The sequence below is a fragment of the Rattus norvegicus genome, chromosome 3 (assembly GCF_021556685.1).
Source record: "Rattus norvegicus strain SHRSP/BbbUtx chromosome 3, alternate assembly SHRSP_T2T, whole genome shotgun sequence".
Classification (NCBI taxonomy): Eukaryota; Metazoa; Chordata; class Mammalia; order Rodentia; family Muridae; genus Rattus; species Rattus norvegicus.
In genome coordinates this window covers 112,939,633-112,958,686 of record NC_141536.1, presented here as the reverse complement: position 1 = coordinate 112,958,686, position 19,054 = coordinate 112,939,633, and the positions used below count along the sequence as shown (strand labels likewise).

Below are 19,054 nucleotides of genomic sequence, written 5' to 3'. Positions count from 1 at the left end.
AGCTATTCTTCACTTCCTGAGGGGGTTGGCCAAATTTTTTATAGAAAATTGCCAGCTAAAGGTGGGGGATGAGGACTTTTGAAGTGAAAATTGTTTTTAAGACTTAAAGAACAAAAGAGTTTTGTTTGGTGATGTGGAGTATGGGCAGGTTTACTGCAGGCATTTTGCAGCCACCAGCAGCCAGGAAAAGTGTCTGTAATATGAGGTCCTTTCTTGTTACCAGCTCAGTTTAGGTTCTGGGTTTTTTTTTTCCTTTTAAAAAAATGCAAAACACAACAACTCACCAACTGCTGTTATGTTAGCAGTAAACAGAAGAGTTCAGTGGCACTGGTGGTTAGACTGGGCCATTTCTGACTTCTTAGCCATGTTTGGATTCTACATTAATAAACATGTTACTATTCACATGCAAGGAGGTGCATTCACAAAAAGGAAATTGCCAACATGACCACCCCATAGGGTCAAGATTTTTATTGTAGGTAAGAGAGAATGTCCAGAGACATTTGGAGGAGTCCAGAGCAGAGAAAGACGAAAACAGACTAAACATGGCCAGGACATGGGAGGGAGAGAAGAGAGTGGTGGGATTAGCAAGAGATAGTGCACGCACGGGGTGAGAGAGATGGGAAAGTGCAAGACAGCAGGGATTCGAAAGGACTGGAGAACATGGACTAACAAACCCCGGCCATAAGGAATGAACTAGAAAATATTATCCTGAGTGAGGTTACCCAATCACAGAAAAACACACTTGGGCTAAGTGGATATTAGCCCAAAAGCTCAAATTACCCAAGATGCAATCCACAGACCACAGGAAGCTCAAGAAGAAGGATGACCAAAATGCAGATGTCCCCACTCCTTAAAAGGGGGAAAATATTCATAGAAGGGGATATGGAAGCAAAGTTTAGAGCAGTGACTCAAGGAATGGCCATTCAGAGCCTGACACACATGTGGCCCATATATATATATATACAGCCACCAAAACTAGATAAGATTGATGAAGCTAAAAAATGCATGTGAAAAGAGACCGGATATAGATCTCTCCTGAGAGACACATCCAGAGCATGTCCAACACAGAGGTCAATGCTAGCAGCAAACCACTGAACTGAGAACAGGACCCCCTTGGGAGGAATTAGAGGAAGTATTGAAAGAGGTGAAGGAGCTTGCAACCCCATAAGAACAACAATGCCAACCAACCAGAGCTTCCAGGGACTAAACAACTACCGAAATATTATATATGGACTGACCCAGGGCTCCAACTGCATATGTAGCAGAGAATAGCCTTGTTGGGGCACCAGTGGAAGGGAAAGCCATTGGTGTTGCCAAGGTTGAACCCCCCAGTGCAGGGGTATATGGGAAAGGGCAATAAGGGGGATCTATAGGGGGAATACCCGTATGGGGGAGGGGGAGGGGAGAGAATGGGGGCTTATGGACAGAAAACCAGGAAGGGGTATAAGCTTTGAAATGTAAGTAAAGAAATATATAATAAAAAATTTAAAAAAAAGGATGAGGAGCAGCAAAGGGGAGGGACTCCCGCTGTGGGATGGAAACCATACACACTTCCTGAGGAGTGCTGGCTTCCATCTAACCACCAGGGTCCTATAGTACAGCTCGAGCTCATTTCTAGACATCTGAAGGGTCTGAGACCTAACAGTTACAGCTCTCAGTGTCTCAATGGAGGAAATAAGAGTGAACAGGAAACATGTTCATCCTAGAAACTTAGGAACAGTTTGGGCATGTGTTTTTAATTCAAGAAACAAAGTAAAATGACTGGACATGGTGGTATGTGCCTGTGATCTTAGTCCTGGGGAAGGAGAGGAAGGAGGAATCCATGTTCCAGGTCAACTAGTGCTACATGGAGAGGGAAGGAAGAGGAAGGAACGAATGAACAAAGGAAGGGAAGAAAGAAGGAAGGATATAAGAGGAAAGGAGGGAGAAGCATAAGAATCCCAGTTTATATCAAGTGCCCCTGCTCAGTCTCATCAGCTGAGAAGGGCCTGGGCCCAGTGGTCCAGCACCTTTAGCATCCGACTATTCAAACACAAAGAAACAAAAAACTTTTAAGTGGAAAAGTAAAAAGTTTAGTCCTTAGAGATAGGACTGTAATGAACCCCCAGTGCGAAGCCGGCCCAGTAATAATCTCGTTCTCAGCTAACTTCCCCTCTTCTGTCTTCTCTTTTCCTTTTCTCTTTTTGGTCTGAGGCGGGGTCTCTCCTGTAGCCCAGGCTAGCCGGAAACTCACATTGCTGAAGTCTGTAGACTTTAAGTACAGTCTGAGTGTTTCTTCTCTGGGGTCTTAAACACAAGGTTTCCAGAACCCAGAGAGAGGAGGAGGCTCTAGCATATTCAGAAATGGATGGATTTCGTTGAATTCATGTCAGTTTCCAGTTATATATTGTCTCTTTCTCCGTCTCTTTGTCACACCGACACACATTGGTGGTTTTCCTTCCTGTCTGGTCATGTTTTCTTCCTACCTGGCATAAGGCTTCCCAATTTTGCCCCCAAAAGCCGAGCTCTCCTTTCCCACTGAGCACCCAGTGCTGCCTTGACCCTCTCCTGAGCCTGAACTGAGGCATCCATCGCCTCTCTGCTCTTGGAAGGTCAGCTGACCTAACCAGCACCCACTCTCGAGAGAACAGACGCTGATGTGAGCCCCCCGCACAGCGGCCATGGCTCTCACAGTTGTGAAGCAGCAGTAGCTGACAGAGAAGCAAGGACAACCACAGTGTGTCTCCCTATTGCTTAGGCCCTGGACCCTCATGATGGACTTTGAGGGAATGATGAAAGGACAGACACACAGACACATGGACAGGAAACCTGGGATCATGTTGGGTGTGTTCAGTTTGATAAAGTGGCACCCAATACTTCTGACAGCCTTGACCCTTGCTGTATTTGTTAGGAATAGCACACATACACATCACACATATCATACGTGTCACATATGCACAACATTAGACATGTATCACGTGCACATACATACATACATACACATGCAAGCTCACATCCCATATGCTACTTTTTTTTGAGAGAGAGAACATTTGTCATTCTGAGATTCTCCCTAAAGTCCATGAATTACATAGAAGGACACTGTAGTAGAAAAGATCTGTGTCTGCAAAGGACACTGATCAGAACAAAGGGAGAGGCGACCACTCGGGATCAGAGAAAACTTGAGACGCTCAGGACATTACTCTTATTTATTTGCGTTACATAGTGAAGCTGCTATTGATACTGAAGCCCTTGGTTTGTGCATTGGCATTCTACTCTAAGACTTGATGAAAGAAAAGAAAACCTATATATCAGGTGGAGTGTTTACTGTGACAGTCTCTGCCTTCCCGTCCATGTTGTCTGTGGCTGGCTGCCATGTCTGGCAATGATTCAATTAGAAGACTTCTTCAATTTTTCAATTTCTTCATCTATAATTGGGCCCCACCACTTCTGTGACTGACTCTATCCTGCTACAAGGACTCCAGGCCCCTGATTTGAGGTCTATAGGATATCTCTCTCAGTCTTGGTTTGGTACAGCCCAACCACAGCAGTTGTGACATCCAGAAGAGAACAATTTGATTTGTCCCCAAATGGCTCCTTCCCCATGGAGTGGCTTGCCACGCGTCCTTGGAGCCATGCACGAGGAATGAAGTGCTCGACCAATCCAGACCAAAGAACTGAGAAGCGCTGTCGCCACTGCCTTCCTGGGGGGGGGGCAGAAAACAGCCATTACTCATAATTTACAACTTTTAAGTACTCCGTGTTTCTTCAGCTGGGATATAATTGTGGCTTTAAGTGTGTGAAGAGAATAAAAATTAGGACATTCATTAACACACATTAACAAAAGTCTACTGAAAATACAAGAGAACGCTGAGGTCGTCAGCAGCACCAGCATAATACAGGCCAGAACCTCACTGTATGTTCAAATGGGCAACAAGGATCAAGCTGTGTAAAGACTCAGAATGTCCTTATGAAGAACTTATACCCAACTCATTTCAATAAAGCCACATGTTAAAACCTGAACATTTTTAGGAACTGAAGCATAACTCTATTTTAGTACCAATAGTATTTTCTTGGAAAACCCAGTCCCACAACATGCCAAATAAATCATGTCACAAAAGCTTACCCATGGAAGCCATACTCAGGACACAGAAGAACTTTACAAGGGAACAAAGTCTTTGAACTTCTAACAAGTACTCTAGGGGATCGATTAAATAACAGCAGGAAGTGGCTGCATTCCAGATTGAGCACTTTAGCAAGATCCATCTCTACCTGGAAAAGCAAAGCCTAACTAATTATTCAACCCCCACCGCCACCACCACAATGACAGGACTTTCTTCAGCCTTCCCCAGAGAAGCCAAGGCCTTCTGTGCATTACTGCACAGAGAGTGCTCCTGGCAGTGGAGGCAACTTGCTGACCTCAGATCCTCTGCTCTGGGCTGGCAGATTACTTCATGATTGAGGGAAGGTTTGGTAGAGATTGAATTGCAAGACTCTTGCTTGGTAGGAAGTGAGACTACCTTTTCCCTCTCATGTGTCTGCCTCCTGCTGCCAACTAACCTGAAAGGGTAGATGCAGGCCTCTACCGCTAGGCCCTTGAGAAGGACAATGTATGAGCTCCTATACAAACACCAAGATACAACACGCAGCCCTGAAAGCACCCCGGGCACGGGCGCAGTTTTGCAAACATTTGAACAGTCCCTTCAGCAGAGCACTGTGGTGTTTGCCTGTAGTGCCAACTTCCTAGGGAGTGGGGTGGAAGGATCAACTGAGTCCACAAGTTCAAGACCAGCCTGGCAACATCTCAACAAGAAGCAACAAATCAGGGCCGGAGAGATGGGTCAGTGGTTAAGAGCACTGACTGCTCTTCCAGAGGTCCTGAGTTCAAATCCCAGCAACCACATGGTGCCTCACGACCATCTGTAATGGGATCCGATGCCCTCTTCTGGTGTGTCTGAAGTGTACTTGTATACATAAAATAAATAAATAAATCTTTAAAAAAAAAAGAAGAAGAAGAAGAAGAAGCAACAAATCTTGGCTGTCTACAGCAGTTAACACTGAGCTATGTGCACGAAGAATTGTGATACCGTGGTTGTAAGACACCAACTGTTGTGTTAAAATAATCCGAGACAGCACTGCACATGAATTCAGACACAAGAAAGGGGAAACCAGTTCAGTTTGGGGGAATGCAGGAACATGGGGCAGTTTTATCTTTTGATTATGTTGTTTTTTTCTATTGTATCTGTACATTAATATTTTGTGGTTTTGAGGCAAAGTCTTGCTATATAACCCAGGCTAGCCTGGAATTTGTGATCTCAGCCTCCCACGTGCTGGATGACAGGTGTATACTAGCAAAGTTAATTAAATATACTTTTTAAGTTTGCTGAATGAATTATTTATCCAAATGAATAGGTTTTATAAGACTTAGCTTCCTCTGAAGTAAGGTGAGATGTGCATCGCTTCATTTTAAGATTTGAAAACTGCTGTACTTTTAATGTTGACTATTCATGAAAGAATAGAAAATATAACTGAAGGATCACATGTCAAATCCAGAATTTGACAGGAAGTGACCTAGACACAGCCTGGGGTTGTTTTCTTTTGAAATGTTACCTTCCAGATTTGACTTATATCATGAATCAGCTATTGCTGGTAGACACATTTGGCAACTTCACTTAAGCCAGAAGAGAAAGTGGCTTGTACAGGTTATCAGATCTCCAGACATCATTATCCTGAAGACAGGTACGCTTCTGACCACACATTATTAGTAGAGTAATCAACGGAGAACAGGAAACCCAAGCAGATGAGCCTGGCCCTCAGAAGTGGTTCTCATCGGAACACACACATACAATGACTCTCTCCTGGAGAAATGGATTGCCCTTGGCAGCACACTGGAACTGAGGATCCAGTCTCCAATTGAATGCTTGCCAGCAAAAAGGCTATTAGGATGGCCTCTGCAAAGCACAGGTGGTCTCCCAGCCCTCAACTCCTCTATCCAGTAAGTTATTTCTATTAAGTGAGACTTGCCTAAGACAAAACGCTGTCTGGCCTGTGTCAGGCCTGTGTGTAAGCTTAGCCATGCTGGTCTAAGGCCCACTTCTGGGCCTAGAGTAAGTTAAAGCCCAAGCCATGCTGGTCTAAGGCCCACGGCTGGGCCTAGAGCAGATTAAAGCCCAAGTCTTCAAGGCCAGAGGCTGCAGGTCCTTCCTCTACCTATGGAGCAGGGTAGGGGCTGGACCTACAAGGACCTAAGAGCACAGGATGTCACTGGAGTAGGCCTGCTAGAACCCACCAAGCAGGAGCGCTCTCTCACACCCTCCATGTTCACTCTGGAAAAGCCAGCAAATGTTCCTTGCCTTCATTCCCCACTCCAAGGCCAGCCTCTGGTGACCTCAACCTCCCTCTACTTTACACATGGTATCTTGAAAGTTCCTTCACTTACTCTAGCTTGCTACCATGTCTGGCGTGTAATTCATAAGCCAGCTAGCTTGATAAACTGATATAACATGCTTATGGGTACTGCCAACCTTCTAGTTCGGCACTGACTGAATAGGGGAAAGTTTAAAGCCTGGCACAGGCTGGCACTCTTGGCCTCAATCCATCACCCATTACCAAGCTTTCTCACACCACACACAGGGACTTCTCTTAGCATGATATCCTTTAGGCTTATCCATCTCGTGACAATGGCGAGAGTCTTGGGGGCAGCAGGTATCTCATTGTATGTATCTACACTGCAGTTTCTGTCCCTATTGTCAGAGCCTCGGGTTATTTCTGTGTCAGTGTGAACAGTCCCACAGCAGACAGGAGAGCACAGATGCTCTCATTATGTCATAGTTTCCAAATCCACCCATAGCAGTTTTGTTTTTTAAATTTCTTCAGAAACCTCTGGCATGTTTCCTCTGCCTCCTGTCTTTCTGCTGTGCATTGAAAGAAGCCAGGTTAACTGAGCAGTTACCCTCTGCGTCTCCCAGAGGAGACTGAAGTCCTCAGTGAATACCCAAGCAAGGGGACAAAACCTTACTAAAACTTTCACAAACTCTGGTTTGAAAACACACACACACACACACACACACACACACACACACACACACACACACCCCACACACAGGGCTTATGAAACTATTAAATTATAGTGCCTAAGGAAACAAGCTTAAAGCAATCTGAAAAATGGTGTTTGCTTTAGGCTTTCTCTACAGCAGACATAGCATGCACATTTACACTTGAGGCCTCAAAAAAGGAAACCAGGCCAGATTGTCCCTGTGATTTCCCCGAGAAGGGTCCCATTTACCTTTCCCAAACATCCCTAACTAGAAACCAGTCCTTAACTGTAAGTCCAGCACACCGCCTGCTCCAACATACTGTGAAATCATCAAGGATGCCAAAAGAAAATTTGCAGATAACAAAAAGGATTTTAAGAGGTAAGTTTGAGCAACATTGTGGCTTTGGTATGTTTGATAACCAGAAGAAAGAGCATAAATTGCCTGAACTTGATCTCTACTGATGAGGAGCATTTGTTGTTTAACATCTTATACATTCCCAGGTTCTTCTCCTATGTCAAGTGTCCATGTAGTTAAGAGTGGACCTGACCAGTATCAGGGACTAGAGAGGGTAGGAAGCCTTGCTGTGGGGTTCACCCCAATGTAAGGAGACTAGATGTCCTATATCAACAATACACTACAGTATCACCACTTGCAAAGATAAACCTTGAAAAGCAGGAAGGTCGTGCTCTGTGGACATAGTGTTTAGAACTGGGGTGGCAGCTGGGGTGGTATTCAAGAGACCGAGACAGGGTAGACTCCTGGAAAGTGTTTTCTCGGAGAACATTTTCTGCTTGTGTTTGAGCTAAGTGCTTGCTCCTAGGCGGTCATGACACTTTTATGTGCTGGAGTTAGGAACAGGCTATGCAAGAATGCCCATGAATTTTTACAAGAAAAATCTGGCATGATTCACCTCATTGTGTCAAGGTAACTGTCTAAAGACTGTTGCCTTGGGGGAAGGAAGGACCAGAGCCAGCTCTGGGTGTGTAATGCTACTCAGGGGCCGGGAATGAAGGAGCAGCCAGAGAGGTCCTACCCAGAATGCAAGACACAGTCTGGACTCCTCTCCCTGTGGGGCCTCAACAACCCACTCCCACACACCCACTTCCAGTGCAAAGCATCCCTGAGAGAAGCAGTGAGGGAGGTCTCAGGTCACACCAGGGGCCTGGCAGCACCACAGGCCCATGCTTCCAAAAGGGACCGTGGGGAGGACTTAGCACACCAGTTGATGTGCTAAGGGGAACAGAGGGCCCATTGATGTATTCTTCCCCACACAGGACCCACTGCTTAATTTTTAAATATTAACTCCAAATGTTTATAGAGTTTATTTATATTTTACAGAGTAAAGCAAAGAATCAAAGACGACATCAAGTTCCTGAAAGAGCAACAGGAACAAATCGACAAGGAGCTTGACCGGTGTGTCTCTCACTTGCCTTGTAGCGCTTAAATCATTAAATCATTTTAATTGACAAATGAATTCAGAGAACCCCACAGTGGGTTTGTTTTGTATTTGGTATCTACAAAGCATTAGATCCTACTTAGCAGTTCATCAGTAGCGATTGTCACCTTTCCTAATGCTGCTGCCCTTTAATACAGTTCAGGTTGGTGACCCCAACCATAAAATTATTTTCATGCTACCTCATACTGTAATTTTTCTACTGTTATGAATGCTATAAATATGTGTTTTCCAATGTCTTAACTGCTCCTGTGGAAAGGGGTTGCTACCCACGGGTTGATCTAAAGCAACACACCAACTCCTTTTATTTTAAAAAAGAAAAAAATCACCCTCCTGCCAACTTAAGTCCTAATTAGTTGTGAATATCTATTTTTACTTCAACTATAGGACTTAACCTATGACTATGTCCTTTCTGGGAAAGACGTAGAAATCTACTGGCTTCTGTGGGACTGCAGCCTTGTGTCACCTCTGTCTCCGCTGCTTCTCTACATGAAAACATGTTGCCCCAGTGGAGCAGGGATAATTTATCTGTTTTAATTTTATTTTATAAATTGTGGTATAGGATGAGAGAGTACAGAGTGCTGAGGTGGGCTGAGGGCCCTCCAAACAGATGCTGCAGCCCTTTAAGCCTCTTCGAGAGACTGAAACTTGGCCAGCCTCTCCTGTAAATGGTCTAGATTCCCAGTAACCAAAGAAAGTCCAACCACCACAAAAGAAAGAAAGAAAGAAAGAAAGAAAGAAAGAAAGAAAGAAAGAAAGAAAGAAAGAAAGAAAGAAAGGAAGGAAGGAAGGAAGGAAGGAAGGAAAAGAAAGGTGTTTCTCTATTGAGTAGTTGCAAACCAAAACTTTGAAGATCCTTGGGATCCATCCTCAAGGACCTTGGCCTAGTTCCCACCCTGGCACAAATGAGCCTTAGCCATCTCCTTCTCTTCTTGCCCTATGCCATTGTGTAAAGTCCTCATAAGATCTGGCAGGTAGGGTGATGCTACATGACATGTCTAACTGAAGGGGACAGTCTTCTCCTAGGATGAGAGTCAAAAGGAGGTAGGAAAAAAGGCTTCAAAGAAATGCTTGGATTAAAGGCGTCTGCTTTCTAGCCTTCTATATGAGGTAGTGGCAGGAACTTTGCCTATCTGAACCTGTTTCCTCATTGGTAAAAAGAATAAAAATTACCCCTGCTGACTACAGTTGTAATGAGGTAGGTGATTAACATGTTAATGTGCTCACAAGAGCACACCGCATTCAGTCTTTGCAAATCCTGGTGAGGAGATACCTATGAACAGTCTGTTTGCCTAAATGTTTTTCTTTATTCCATTAGGCTCCAAGCAAAGGCTTCCAAAAATCTCCAAGAAGTCAAAAATGATTTTGAAAATTTTCTACATAAGCTGGTAAGTTTCCTCTTTCCTGGAAATAATTGAGAGTTCTCTCCCCTGCCTCTCACATCCAAACCTCACAATGTTTCACTAGCAATGCATGGTCACACCCAAGCTGCAGTGGCAGAAACAACACGTTCTTATCAACTGTCCACTGCAGGGGAGATCATCCATCTCGAGTCATCATAAGCTCATGCCCACTGTCCTCATTTCTTGCTTCTAATATAAATCCCTGAGACCATTTCTGCAGCTAAGACCCCATCAAATGAAATTGGATTAGAAGCTAGAGGAAATTATTGGTGCTTGAAGTTGTATTTTATTGTTTATTAATAATTCAAGAAAGCTACATGATAGCATCGGCTATATGAAAAGAATGTCTCTCACCCTCAACTCACCCAAACACAATAAAGACTGTGACAAGACTCCTAGCAGAACTCAGATGTGAGGAGGAAAGAGGGGTGAGAGAGCTCTTGCCCCTTTTCTGCTTTTCCAAGCCTTCTGAGCAGTCCTGTTAAATTTGAAGGATCATGCTGTCCAAAGGGGGAGGGGAAAGACACCAGCATGCAGGAAACTAGCAGGCTACACTACCTGAGACCAGAGATAGAGAGATCCAGTGTGAATGGTTTCCCCTCTGCAGTCCAGACTCCAGAGCAATCCCACTGGCAACCAGTCTAATAGCAAAAATGGGGCAAGTACGATTCTTGTACAGAAAGGTCCTCGAAGGCACGAAACACTCTTGTGTTTCTCTTAGACACTTAGGATCACTGTCCTTTTTTAAGCATTATTCCTTATTCCCATTTTCTGTTGTATTCCCTACTACTGAACAGTGCCATGAGCTCTTATCACATGTGAGAGCCGCAGCAGTGCACTTTGCAGAGGACATGCTTCTTCATGGGACACACAACTGTCCCTCACCCTTTCTCATCCTTACCTGCAGGAAATCAGTCTTCTCTCAAGCTTCCAACAATAATCCAGACTTAGAGCCCACATTTTCAAGTGCTAATGAGCCAAACAATACATTTGTGGACCAGATGTGGCCTGTTTTCCAGTCTGAACGCTGCCAGTGCAGCTGACAAGATTCCTAAATGCATTTTAAAGCAAAGCCTGCACTCCCAGAGCCTTCCACAGGCTATACCCAGCTTTGCTGGCTTGCACTGCCTATTCACTAGCTTCCAAAGTCTAGCCGTCCTTTAGAGACTTGCTCAAAGTCCATTTATTTATGAAGCGATGCCCTTGGTCCCATCCCTACTCTTCACAGAAGAGATGGGTATGTCCCACAACTTCTAGAACATCAGGTACTGAAGGCAGGTTTGAAACAATCTTAACAATCAGGAAGCTAAACTAGAGTAGAATAGTTTCAGTAGACTCTGTACCTCACCAAAGGCAAAACTCCTAGAAAGACTGGGCTCTCTATAGAGGTGTACACACTGAACACTTCGAATGACTGCGTCCCTGTGGAGGGGTGCACACTGAACATGTAGAAAGACTGAGAAAGACTGAGTCCACATGAAGATATGCACACTGAATATGTAGAAAGACTGAGAAAGACTGAGTCCACATGAAGATATGCACACTGAACATGTAGAAAGACTGAGAAAGACTGAGTCCACATGAAGATATGCACACTGAACATGTAGAAAGACTGAGTCCACATGAAGATATGCACACTGAACATGTAGAAAGACTGAGAAAGACTGAGTCCACATGAAGATATGCACACTGAACATGTAGAAAGACTGAGTCCACATGAAGATATGCACACTGAACATGTAGAAAGACTGAGTCCACATGAAGATATGCACACTGAACATGTAGAAAGACTGAGTCCACATGAAGATATGCACACTGAACATGTTGAAAGACTGAGTCCACATGAAGATATGCACACTGAACATGTTGAAAGACTGAGTCCACATGAAGATATGCACACTGAACATGTAGAAAGACTGAGTCCACATGAAGATATGCACACTGAACATGTAGAAAGACTGAGTCCACATGAAGATATACACACTGAACATGTAGAATTGCTTAACATTTCTATCATATTCCTGTGAAGGAATTGAATGGTGAAAATCATTAAATGGACTAACAGAGCAGTGACACATGATTCAAGTTTGTTTTTTTTTTTTTATAGAATTCTAAACCAACCACAAATTAGTTGTGGGGAATACAGGTCATTAAAAATATACAGGATCATAACCTTAAATAAATTCAGATCTTAGATTATTGTGCTTAAGAAAACTCAACAAATTTTATACAAGGTTGCTCAGGTATTTAGAAGGAAATGTGTCAGGAGTTGGTTTAGGGTGGATCTTGGTTTCCCAGTGACTTGTCCTTTAAGAAATACTATGGTGTGCCTATGTCTTTTGGAAACAGGCAGGTGAAAACACTCAGTCTCCGAATGCCTCTTAATGGGCCAACATAATCATAAGAAACAAAAACCATAGTGATTCCAGCCACAATACAAGCTACCTCTGTCACCTTAGTCTTTTAGCAAAACCTTCTTTCATTTCCCTATCCTACCAAAGTAACTTAGAAAAGGCTTCTGGAAGTCTGTCATTGGTCTGTCACCATGTGACCAGCCAGACACTTCTGCCCTAACTGCACCACTGTCAATGTCAGTTCACACTTTAGACTATTCACCCAACCTGTATCCTGCACATCTAGAGGACAGGTAAACACAAACAGGCCTTGCCAGGCAGCACAAGAGGGATGTGAGGGGTGGGTGGGACTGCCAGGATGGAAAGGCATCAGACAAGTGGTAGTGCTAGTGGGAAGAAACCCTCTGAGATCTATCTTTTGGCCCCTCCTCCCAAAGTGACCCTCACCATCTTCAGAGATGTAGAAATCTGACATTCAAGTGTACTCGGTGTGTCTAGTCTGCAAACCCTTAGCTATGCACTTTGTTCCTAGCGTGTTGAGGCTAAACTCAAAGAGGAATACAGAGGATCAGCATCACCATCGGAGTCGCTACAGTCACTGCAGTCACCAAATTCATCGTTGTCATCCCCTGCCATGTCAGAAGACTTCAACTCTGTGGAAGAAGGAGGGCTAAAGGAAGCCAGGAGCGACCACTATTTAAGAACAACACACAGTTCATTCAGCTCTATCAATTTAATTGGAGGAGAGTGTACAACTAAAAGTACATTTTGCTGTTCATCTTTAAAATCTTCACATCAATAAATCTTAATCATACTTCAAAGATGTAAGCATATCCTTGGCTCTGATTCATAAAAATACATGGAAGAAGGAAAAGAAGTCATCACGAAGCCTCGTTTTCCATTTCTTTGGAAATGCACCTTGATAATAGCAATCATACTTCACAACACAAAATAGAAAGGGGGCTGATTTACTGTGGCACAGGAAGTCCTGCCAGCTCCAGAATGCCTGAAATAGTTTCTCTGAGATGTTTGACATTGTTTAGGCCTCAAGGAAAACCAAGGCCCCACCTCCAGGCTTGGTAGCAAACAAGCTATGCTTCTCCCGAGCCAGGCGGGACATGTTCCCCTGGTAGTAAGCCTCATGCACGCTTGCGAGGAAGCTGGACAGCGTGTCAGCAGGCACGAGGGACACAGTGCAGCCTCCCCATCCGGCTCCAGTAAGTCGTGAGCCTTTGGCCCCAAACTTCCTAAAACAACGAGAAAACAAAGCATTATCACCAATAAGCAAAAATAATAGCAATTTACTTGATACAGAACACATCCTCTTCCCGGATTCTGTGAAAAGAATGTTGGGGTGGGGGTAGTCATGAATTCCAAGCTTTAAGAAATATATATTGGTGTCTCAAGAGATAGCTCAGAAAGGAGCATCTTCCACTCAAGCAGACACATAAAGGTTGGGCCCTGCAGCCCAGATCTGTAAGCGCAGCGTTGGTAAGAAGAAATAGAGACAGGCATGTCCCTGAAGCTCAGGAGTCAGCCAGTCTAACAGAATTAGGGGCTCTCTGTTCTGCAGAGACTATCTCAAAAAGTAAGGTGGGGAAATAGAATTTTAAAAACATATAAGATAGCTATGGGGGTTGGGGATTTAGCTCAGTGGTAGAGCGCTTGCCTAGCAAGCGCAAGGCCCTGGGTTCGGTCCCCAGCTCCGAAAAAAAAGAAAAGAAAAAAAAAAAAAGATAGAGAGCTATGGATAAAGATTGCCTTTGATCTCTACACACATGTACACTCTCACACGTGTAGATGCCACAGACACAAGAAATATAAATTAATATAATTTACAAGTTTTTTTCCTAGCACTCAGGACGGAGAACTTTTTTTGGTGACATCTGGAGCTACTCAGTGCTACTGAAGGCAAATAATAACTGTCACCAGTGCCTGCCCTACAGACCAGAGTCACCGCCGAAGGCTGGATCCCGTACAGCCACACACCAACCACGTGAAACTTGTGTAGCAAGGCTCTAGTCAGTTAGGAAAGGAAGTAAGAAGATGGACAGTGGATATAAATGACACAGGGAATCAGAGGGTCACCTCAAAAGAGGGTAAATCAAAATCACTGTTACAGCATTGGACATTGGAAATCCCTAGAGCTGTTTCAGCTGCATTCTGTTTATTGTTGAGAGAGGAGAGTTATGCATGTGTACATGTTTCTGTATGTACACATTACAGGTATGTACCACAGCGGTCAACATCTGGTTCCTCCCTCCACTGTTCACCACTTCATTTTTGAAGCAGGGACTCTCACTAAACATGAAGCTCACTGATTCTTCAAGGCCAGCTGCCCAACATGCCCCAGAGAGCCTTCTGCCTTCACTCAACAATGCTCGCTAAGACTGCAGTGTTGGCTGCTTATTACTCGTGGATGTTCATGTGGGTGCTGAGACTACCAAGCCAGGTCCCGTGATTGCACAGCAGGCACTTTACTGATGAGCCACCTCCAACCTGCTCTCCGCTGTGTTCATAAAGCTTACCCATTTACACACTGACATTACACTAGGGCTAAGGGCTGGGCATGCAGCTCAGCAGTCAAAAGCATGCTAGCATGTATGAGGTCTGGATCCAATACCTAACACCACAGTGAGAGAAAAAACCAGTCCCTTAGAACTGACAGTCTAGGTTTATTCTGCATAAATTTATTAGCACAGAACCTATTAGTAAACTCTAGGTTGGTTGGTTGGCTTGCATAATGATTAATGGAAAATTATGCAAACCTTCCCAAAAATGGGTGGTGATCCTAACTGTGTATACCATCTTCCCTGAACTTTCTGGGACTAAGCCAACAAGCAGACCCACCTTTGCCAGTAAATGAAATGTTCACTGAGAGGGAGGCAACTATATAAACTACTATGTAGCCAGAAACGTCTCGCCATTAGTCTGCCATAGTCTCAGACCTTAGAACTGACCTAGTGCAAAAGCCTTAAACAGAACCAAAGGATCAGTTCCCTTTCAAATATGTAATTTATGCTAAAAAAAAAACAAAACAAAAAAACAAAAAAAACCACTTCCAATTATTTTTCCTAATGAAATTTACTCCAAATTAGTAATAAATTTAAAACTTCATAATTAATTTAGCCCAATTCTGTCCCCCTTTCCCTTCCACTTCCTGGAAAACATCACTACAATGAATAGATAGATCATTACCCCTCCTCCAGGAAGTCAGGATTTCTACACATTAGCTACTCACTTTTCCCCTGGCAATGTTCTCCAGTGACTGAACCATTTGTTTTCTTCAAATGCATTTTTCTTAAGTGTGAAAAACGTGCTTACAATCATAAAAGGTTACCAAACTTCTGATGACCTCAAATAGCAGCTTATATAGCTTTCTAGCTGAATTTGGCCCAAACTCCCATCATCCAGGCTGAAAAGCTGCTTTAATTATGAGATTCTAGAATGGTCTTTACTCCTAAGATAGAAAAGGGCCTGTTTGTAGTTTGTTGAATTAAAGGAGAAACTTTGCCATAGGAGGCCCCATCGAACACTACCATAGCTGAAGAAGGCAGGAGAAATTGGAGGCTCCTTGAAGTATATAGAATCCTTAAAGCCAACTGCAGCCTGCTCTAGATGACGGTGTGCCCACCTGATGCTCTGTTAGCAAAAGTCACCAGATCTTTAACTGCCTTCCACGGGCCATTTAGGGATATTTTCATACACTTCTTTCCTGAATAGTTTGAACAGAGTGGTGGGGAACAGGTGGAAGGCATAGGATGGATGGTTCCAGTAAGTTTGAGGTCAACCTGTTCCAGGACAGACAGAAATACATAGTGAGAGCCTGTCTCAAAACATTTACAAAAAGAAAAAAAAATTATTTCAAAAGAAAGTCATTTCTGGTCTAGCTGCAAGAGATCCACTTTCCCAAACTTTCTGTCAGTTCACACTGAGCTCTGCATCCTCCGTCTGCACTGTGGCCACTCTGCCTGATGCGGAAGAGAACGGGCTCAATTCTATCACCCCAAGTCCAAATTCATCAGAACTCAAGATTTTCATCTTTTCTCTTTTTTTTAAATCTTTGTTGTTGCTGCTGTTTTAAACAGAGTGAAGATCCATGGAGTTAAGTGGGTAGGGGTGTAAGGAGAATCTGGGAAGAGCTGAGAGACAGAAAATAATATGATCAAAATATACTGTATATGAAATTTAAAAAGAAAAACGTCAACAACATGGCTGTTCACAAACCAAAGTAATTTTATCAGGAGCCAGCAGACTGCCTTGTTCAGCTGCACACACACATACATGAGCACACACACACACACACGCATGAATGCATGCACGCACTCACACACAGAAAACAACAGAGAGAAAGTGAGAGGCAGAGAAGTCTGACAGCACTGTTTCTCATTGGCTCTTAAAGTGCCCTTTGCATGTCTCTGAAACTACAAGAAAGGTCTAAGTTGGGAGCCCAACAAAGGCGTTAAATCAAGAAGAAAATATAGATGAGCCAAGGCTGTTTAATAAACTTTTTTATATTTGAAGTTCCAAGAAAATAGTAAAATTTAAAAACATATCTCCTTCACTACAACAGATCAGAGTAGAAACAGGAAAATTGCAAGAAACAACCCTATAGCATGTGAAATCTCCCACAGGCCACTGTGCAAAGGAGGAGAATGGTATAAAAAAGGATTGTCAATGCAACGACTTCACACAGCAAAGGGCTGGGAGGAAACCAGACCTGAATGCTGGCCCGTTACATTCTACTCAAATGTCCTGCTTTCAGCTAAGGGGGCTGATCATAAAGCTCTGAACAGGTATAAGGCATCAGGGGTGGAGGGGTAGGAATAGGTAGGTGAGGATAGAAAGACCCAACTGCTACAAAGTTGAAAGGGAGAAAAACAGCAAATTATGCCTTGCATTTCAAATTAAGTATTGGTCTCTGGGAGGGCTGGCTTATAAAAGTATGTTTTATTCAAACAGAGCTCTCATATCTATCCCTGGGATGAACGTAGCTCTGGTGTTCTGGTAGGCTGTAACAGATGCAGCTGGATATTAAAGTGCAGATATTATGTTGGATAAATATGCACAATGTTCAGTGTCTACTTCACTGCAAAGAGTCCCAGTTTCTTCTCATTGGAAACAGGTGATCACTCAGGAAACAAACCCTCCAGCATAATTTCTACAAGGTTTATAGTTAGACTACAGACTTTTTTCAGATGGCTTTGGAGTCAAGAAACTGCAGTCTTCCAAAGCTGCTGATGTAAGAAAGAATGAGAAAACATGTCAGCAGATTTGTTTTAGAACATCAAAGGCCACTGAGAAGCAGTCCTTTTGTGGAGCAAATTGAGTGTATAGTGTATCAGTGTCCCTAAAATTCCTTCCCAGGAAGAGACTATGCAGCACAGGTACCCCTCCAAAGGTCCCAACAACAATCAGAGGTTTGGTTTCTCCAATGTTCACTCGGTAGGAACAGTCAATGAGTTTATTTGGCTTCTTAATATAGCAGGTAAGGAATTCCTTACAGAGGTGTGTGTGCTCAAGTGTTCCCCCAAAAGCCTTTCCTCCGTTGGTGAGAGCTTCCCCTTTGCCTATGGGAAGTCAGCCCTCTAGTCTTCCCATACCTTTATAAGCTAGCCCTCCCAGAGACCAAGTACAATTAGGGCAGAGTGGGATGTGGCTGGATACTCACTGAGGGTTTGTGACCCTGCCATGCCCTCCACTGGGGGCTACAGCCAACCAGCCCAACTAAAATAACCTTGCATGCTGTCATAGGCGAATGCCCCAAGATGGCTGTAGACAACGGTCAGTCACTCACAACACTCTAGAGTGAAGTCATTTGCCTAAAGAGCTATGAGTCCCCAGAACAGGTACAGTGGCACTCTTCCTGCTCCATGGCAGGGCATGGAGGTCAGCGTGTGACCCAGAGAAAGACCACACATCTATGACTTTGACTTGGGGAGGAGGCTGATCAGCCCAGCTATGGGATGAGGGCTGCGGGAAGACTTCTAAAGAGAGCGGAGCAAAGGAATGTCTGCACCCACTCTCATCCTGAGACATTTGTCTTCCTTAATAGCGGGCAGTAACAGCAATAATACAGGGAGGAATCCTTTCTAATTTCAACAAGTGGCCAACAGGAACTTTTTTCCCCTCAAGGAACCAATAACAAATGAGCTGACCCACATGACTTGGCTTTAAAACTATTCTGTGTTCCTCAGGAAATTCTACATTAAAATTTAAATTTACAGTTTGTTCATTTAAAATAGACATTTTATAATTGGGCAAAGAGTTCCTTCTTCATTATTTCATCTCATCTAATAAAAATTCTAACATTAACTTAATTTAAAAAATCAACCTAACTACATCAGTGCAATTTCCTTCTGGTTTTCTTTTCTTTCTTGACAGGGTCTCATCCTGCGGCTCCTGGCTGGACAGGAGGGGCTCTTATGTAGCTACAGTTGGCCTCCAACTCCCAGTAGTTTTCATGCTAAGCCTCAGGAGCACACACATTCAGCCCTTGGGCCTTCTTTTGTGTTTTAAACTGATTTTTCTCTTGATGAGCAGAAAAAAATGTCCTCTATGCTGTCTTATTGACTATTGAGGACCACTTTGGAAATGTGGTCTAGCTCAGGTCACACAAACCTCCAGTGTGGGGATTCTGTGGTGATATCCTAGCCACTCAAGCTCTATTCCCACACATTTCTCAATGAAAAAAACACCAGCAGTCCTCTTGGTTCCTTCCTCTCCTCCCACAGAGCAATGGTGGCAATGATCTAGAACCCTTCCTTCAACCATATCTAGGACAGACTCAACTATCACATCCATTGCCCTTTTCTCTTCTGGAAGCCAGAC

General features: G+C 43.7%; 2 protein-coding genes across 32 annotated transcripts in view; one reads left to right on the top strand and one right to left on the bottom strand.

The window, feature by feature from the left end:
- The window catches only part of Fam227b (family with sequence similarity 227, member B), a 166,406-nt gene extending 153,362 nt beyond the window's left edge, over positions 1 to 13,044 (top strand). For 2 of the 3 annotated variants that reach the window (XM_087650950.1, XM_087650949.1), the window contains exons 14-17: positions 7,311 to 7,391; positions 8,352 to 8,426; positions 9,785 to 9,854; positions 12,756 to 13,044. In XM_087650950.1, the coding sequence (XP_087507076.1) occupies positions 7,311 to 7,391; positions 8,352 to 8,426; positions 9,785 to 9,854; positions 12,756 to 13,025 (496 nt within the window). In that variant the 3' untranslated portion in view covers positions 13,026 to 13,044. The remainder of the gene's footprint in view (positions 1 to 7,310; positions 7,392 to 8,351; positions 8,427 to 9,784; positions 9,855 to 12,755) is intronic. The other variant, NM_001013920.2, reaches the window with a different exon arrangement.
- The window catches only part of Galk2 (galactokinase 2), a 142,166-nt gene continuing 126,282 nt past the window's right edge, over positions 3,171 to 19,054 (bottom strand). For 13 of the 29 annotated variants that reach the window (XR_015682757.1, XR_015682759.1, XR_015682758.1 and 10 more), the window contains 1 exon segment: positions 12,942 to 13,470. Coding sequence is in view for 19 of the 29 variants with exons in the window: in NM_001430089.1 (NP_001417018.1) it covers positions 13,263 to 13,470 (208 nt within the window). In the remaining 10 variants the exon portion in view is untranslated. 29 annotated transcript variants of the gene reach the window in all.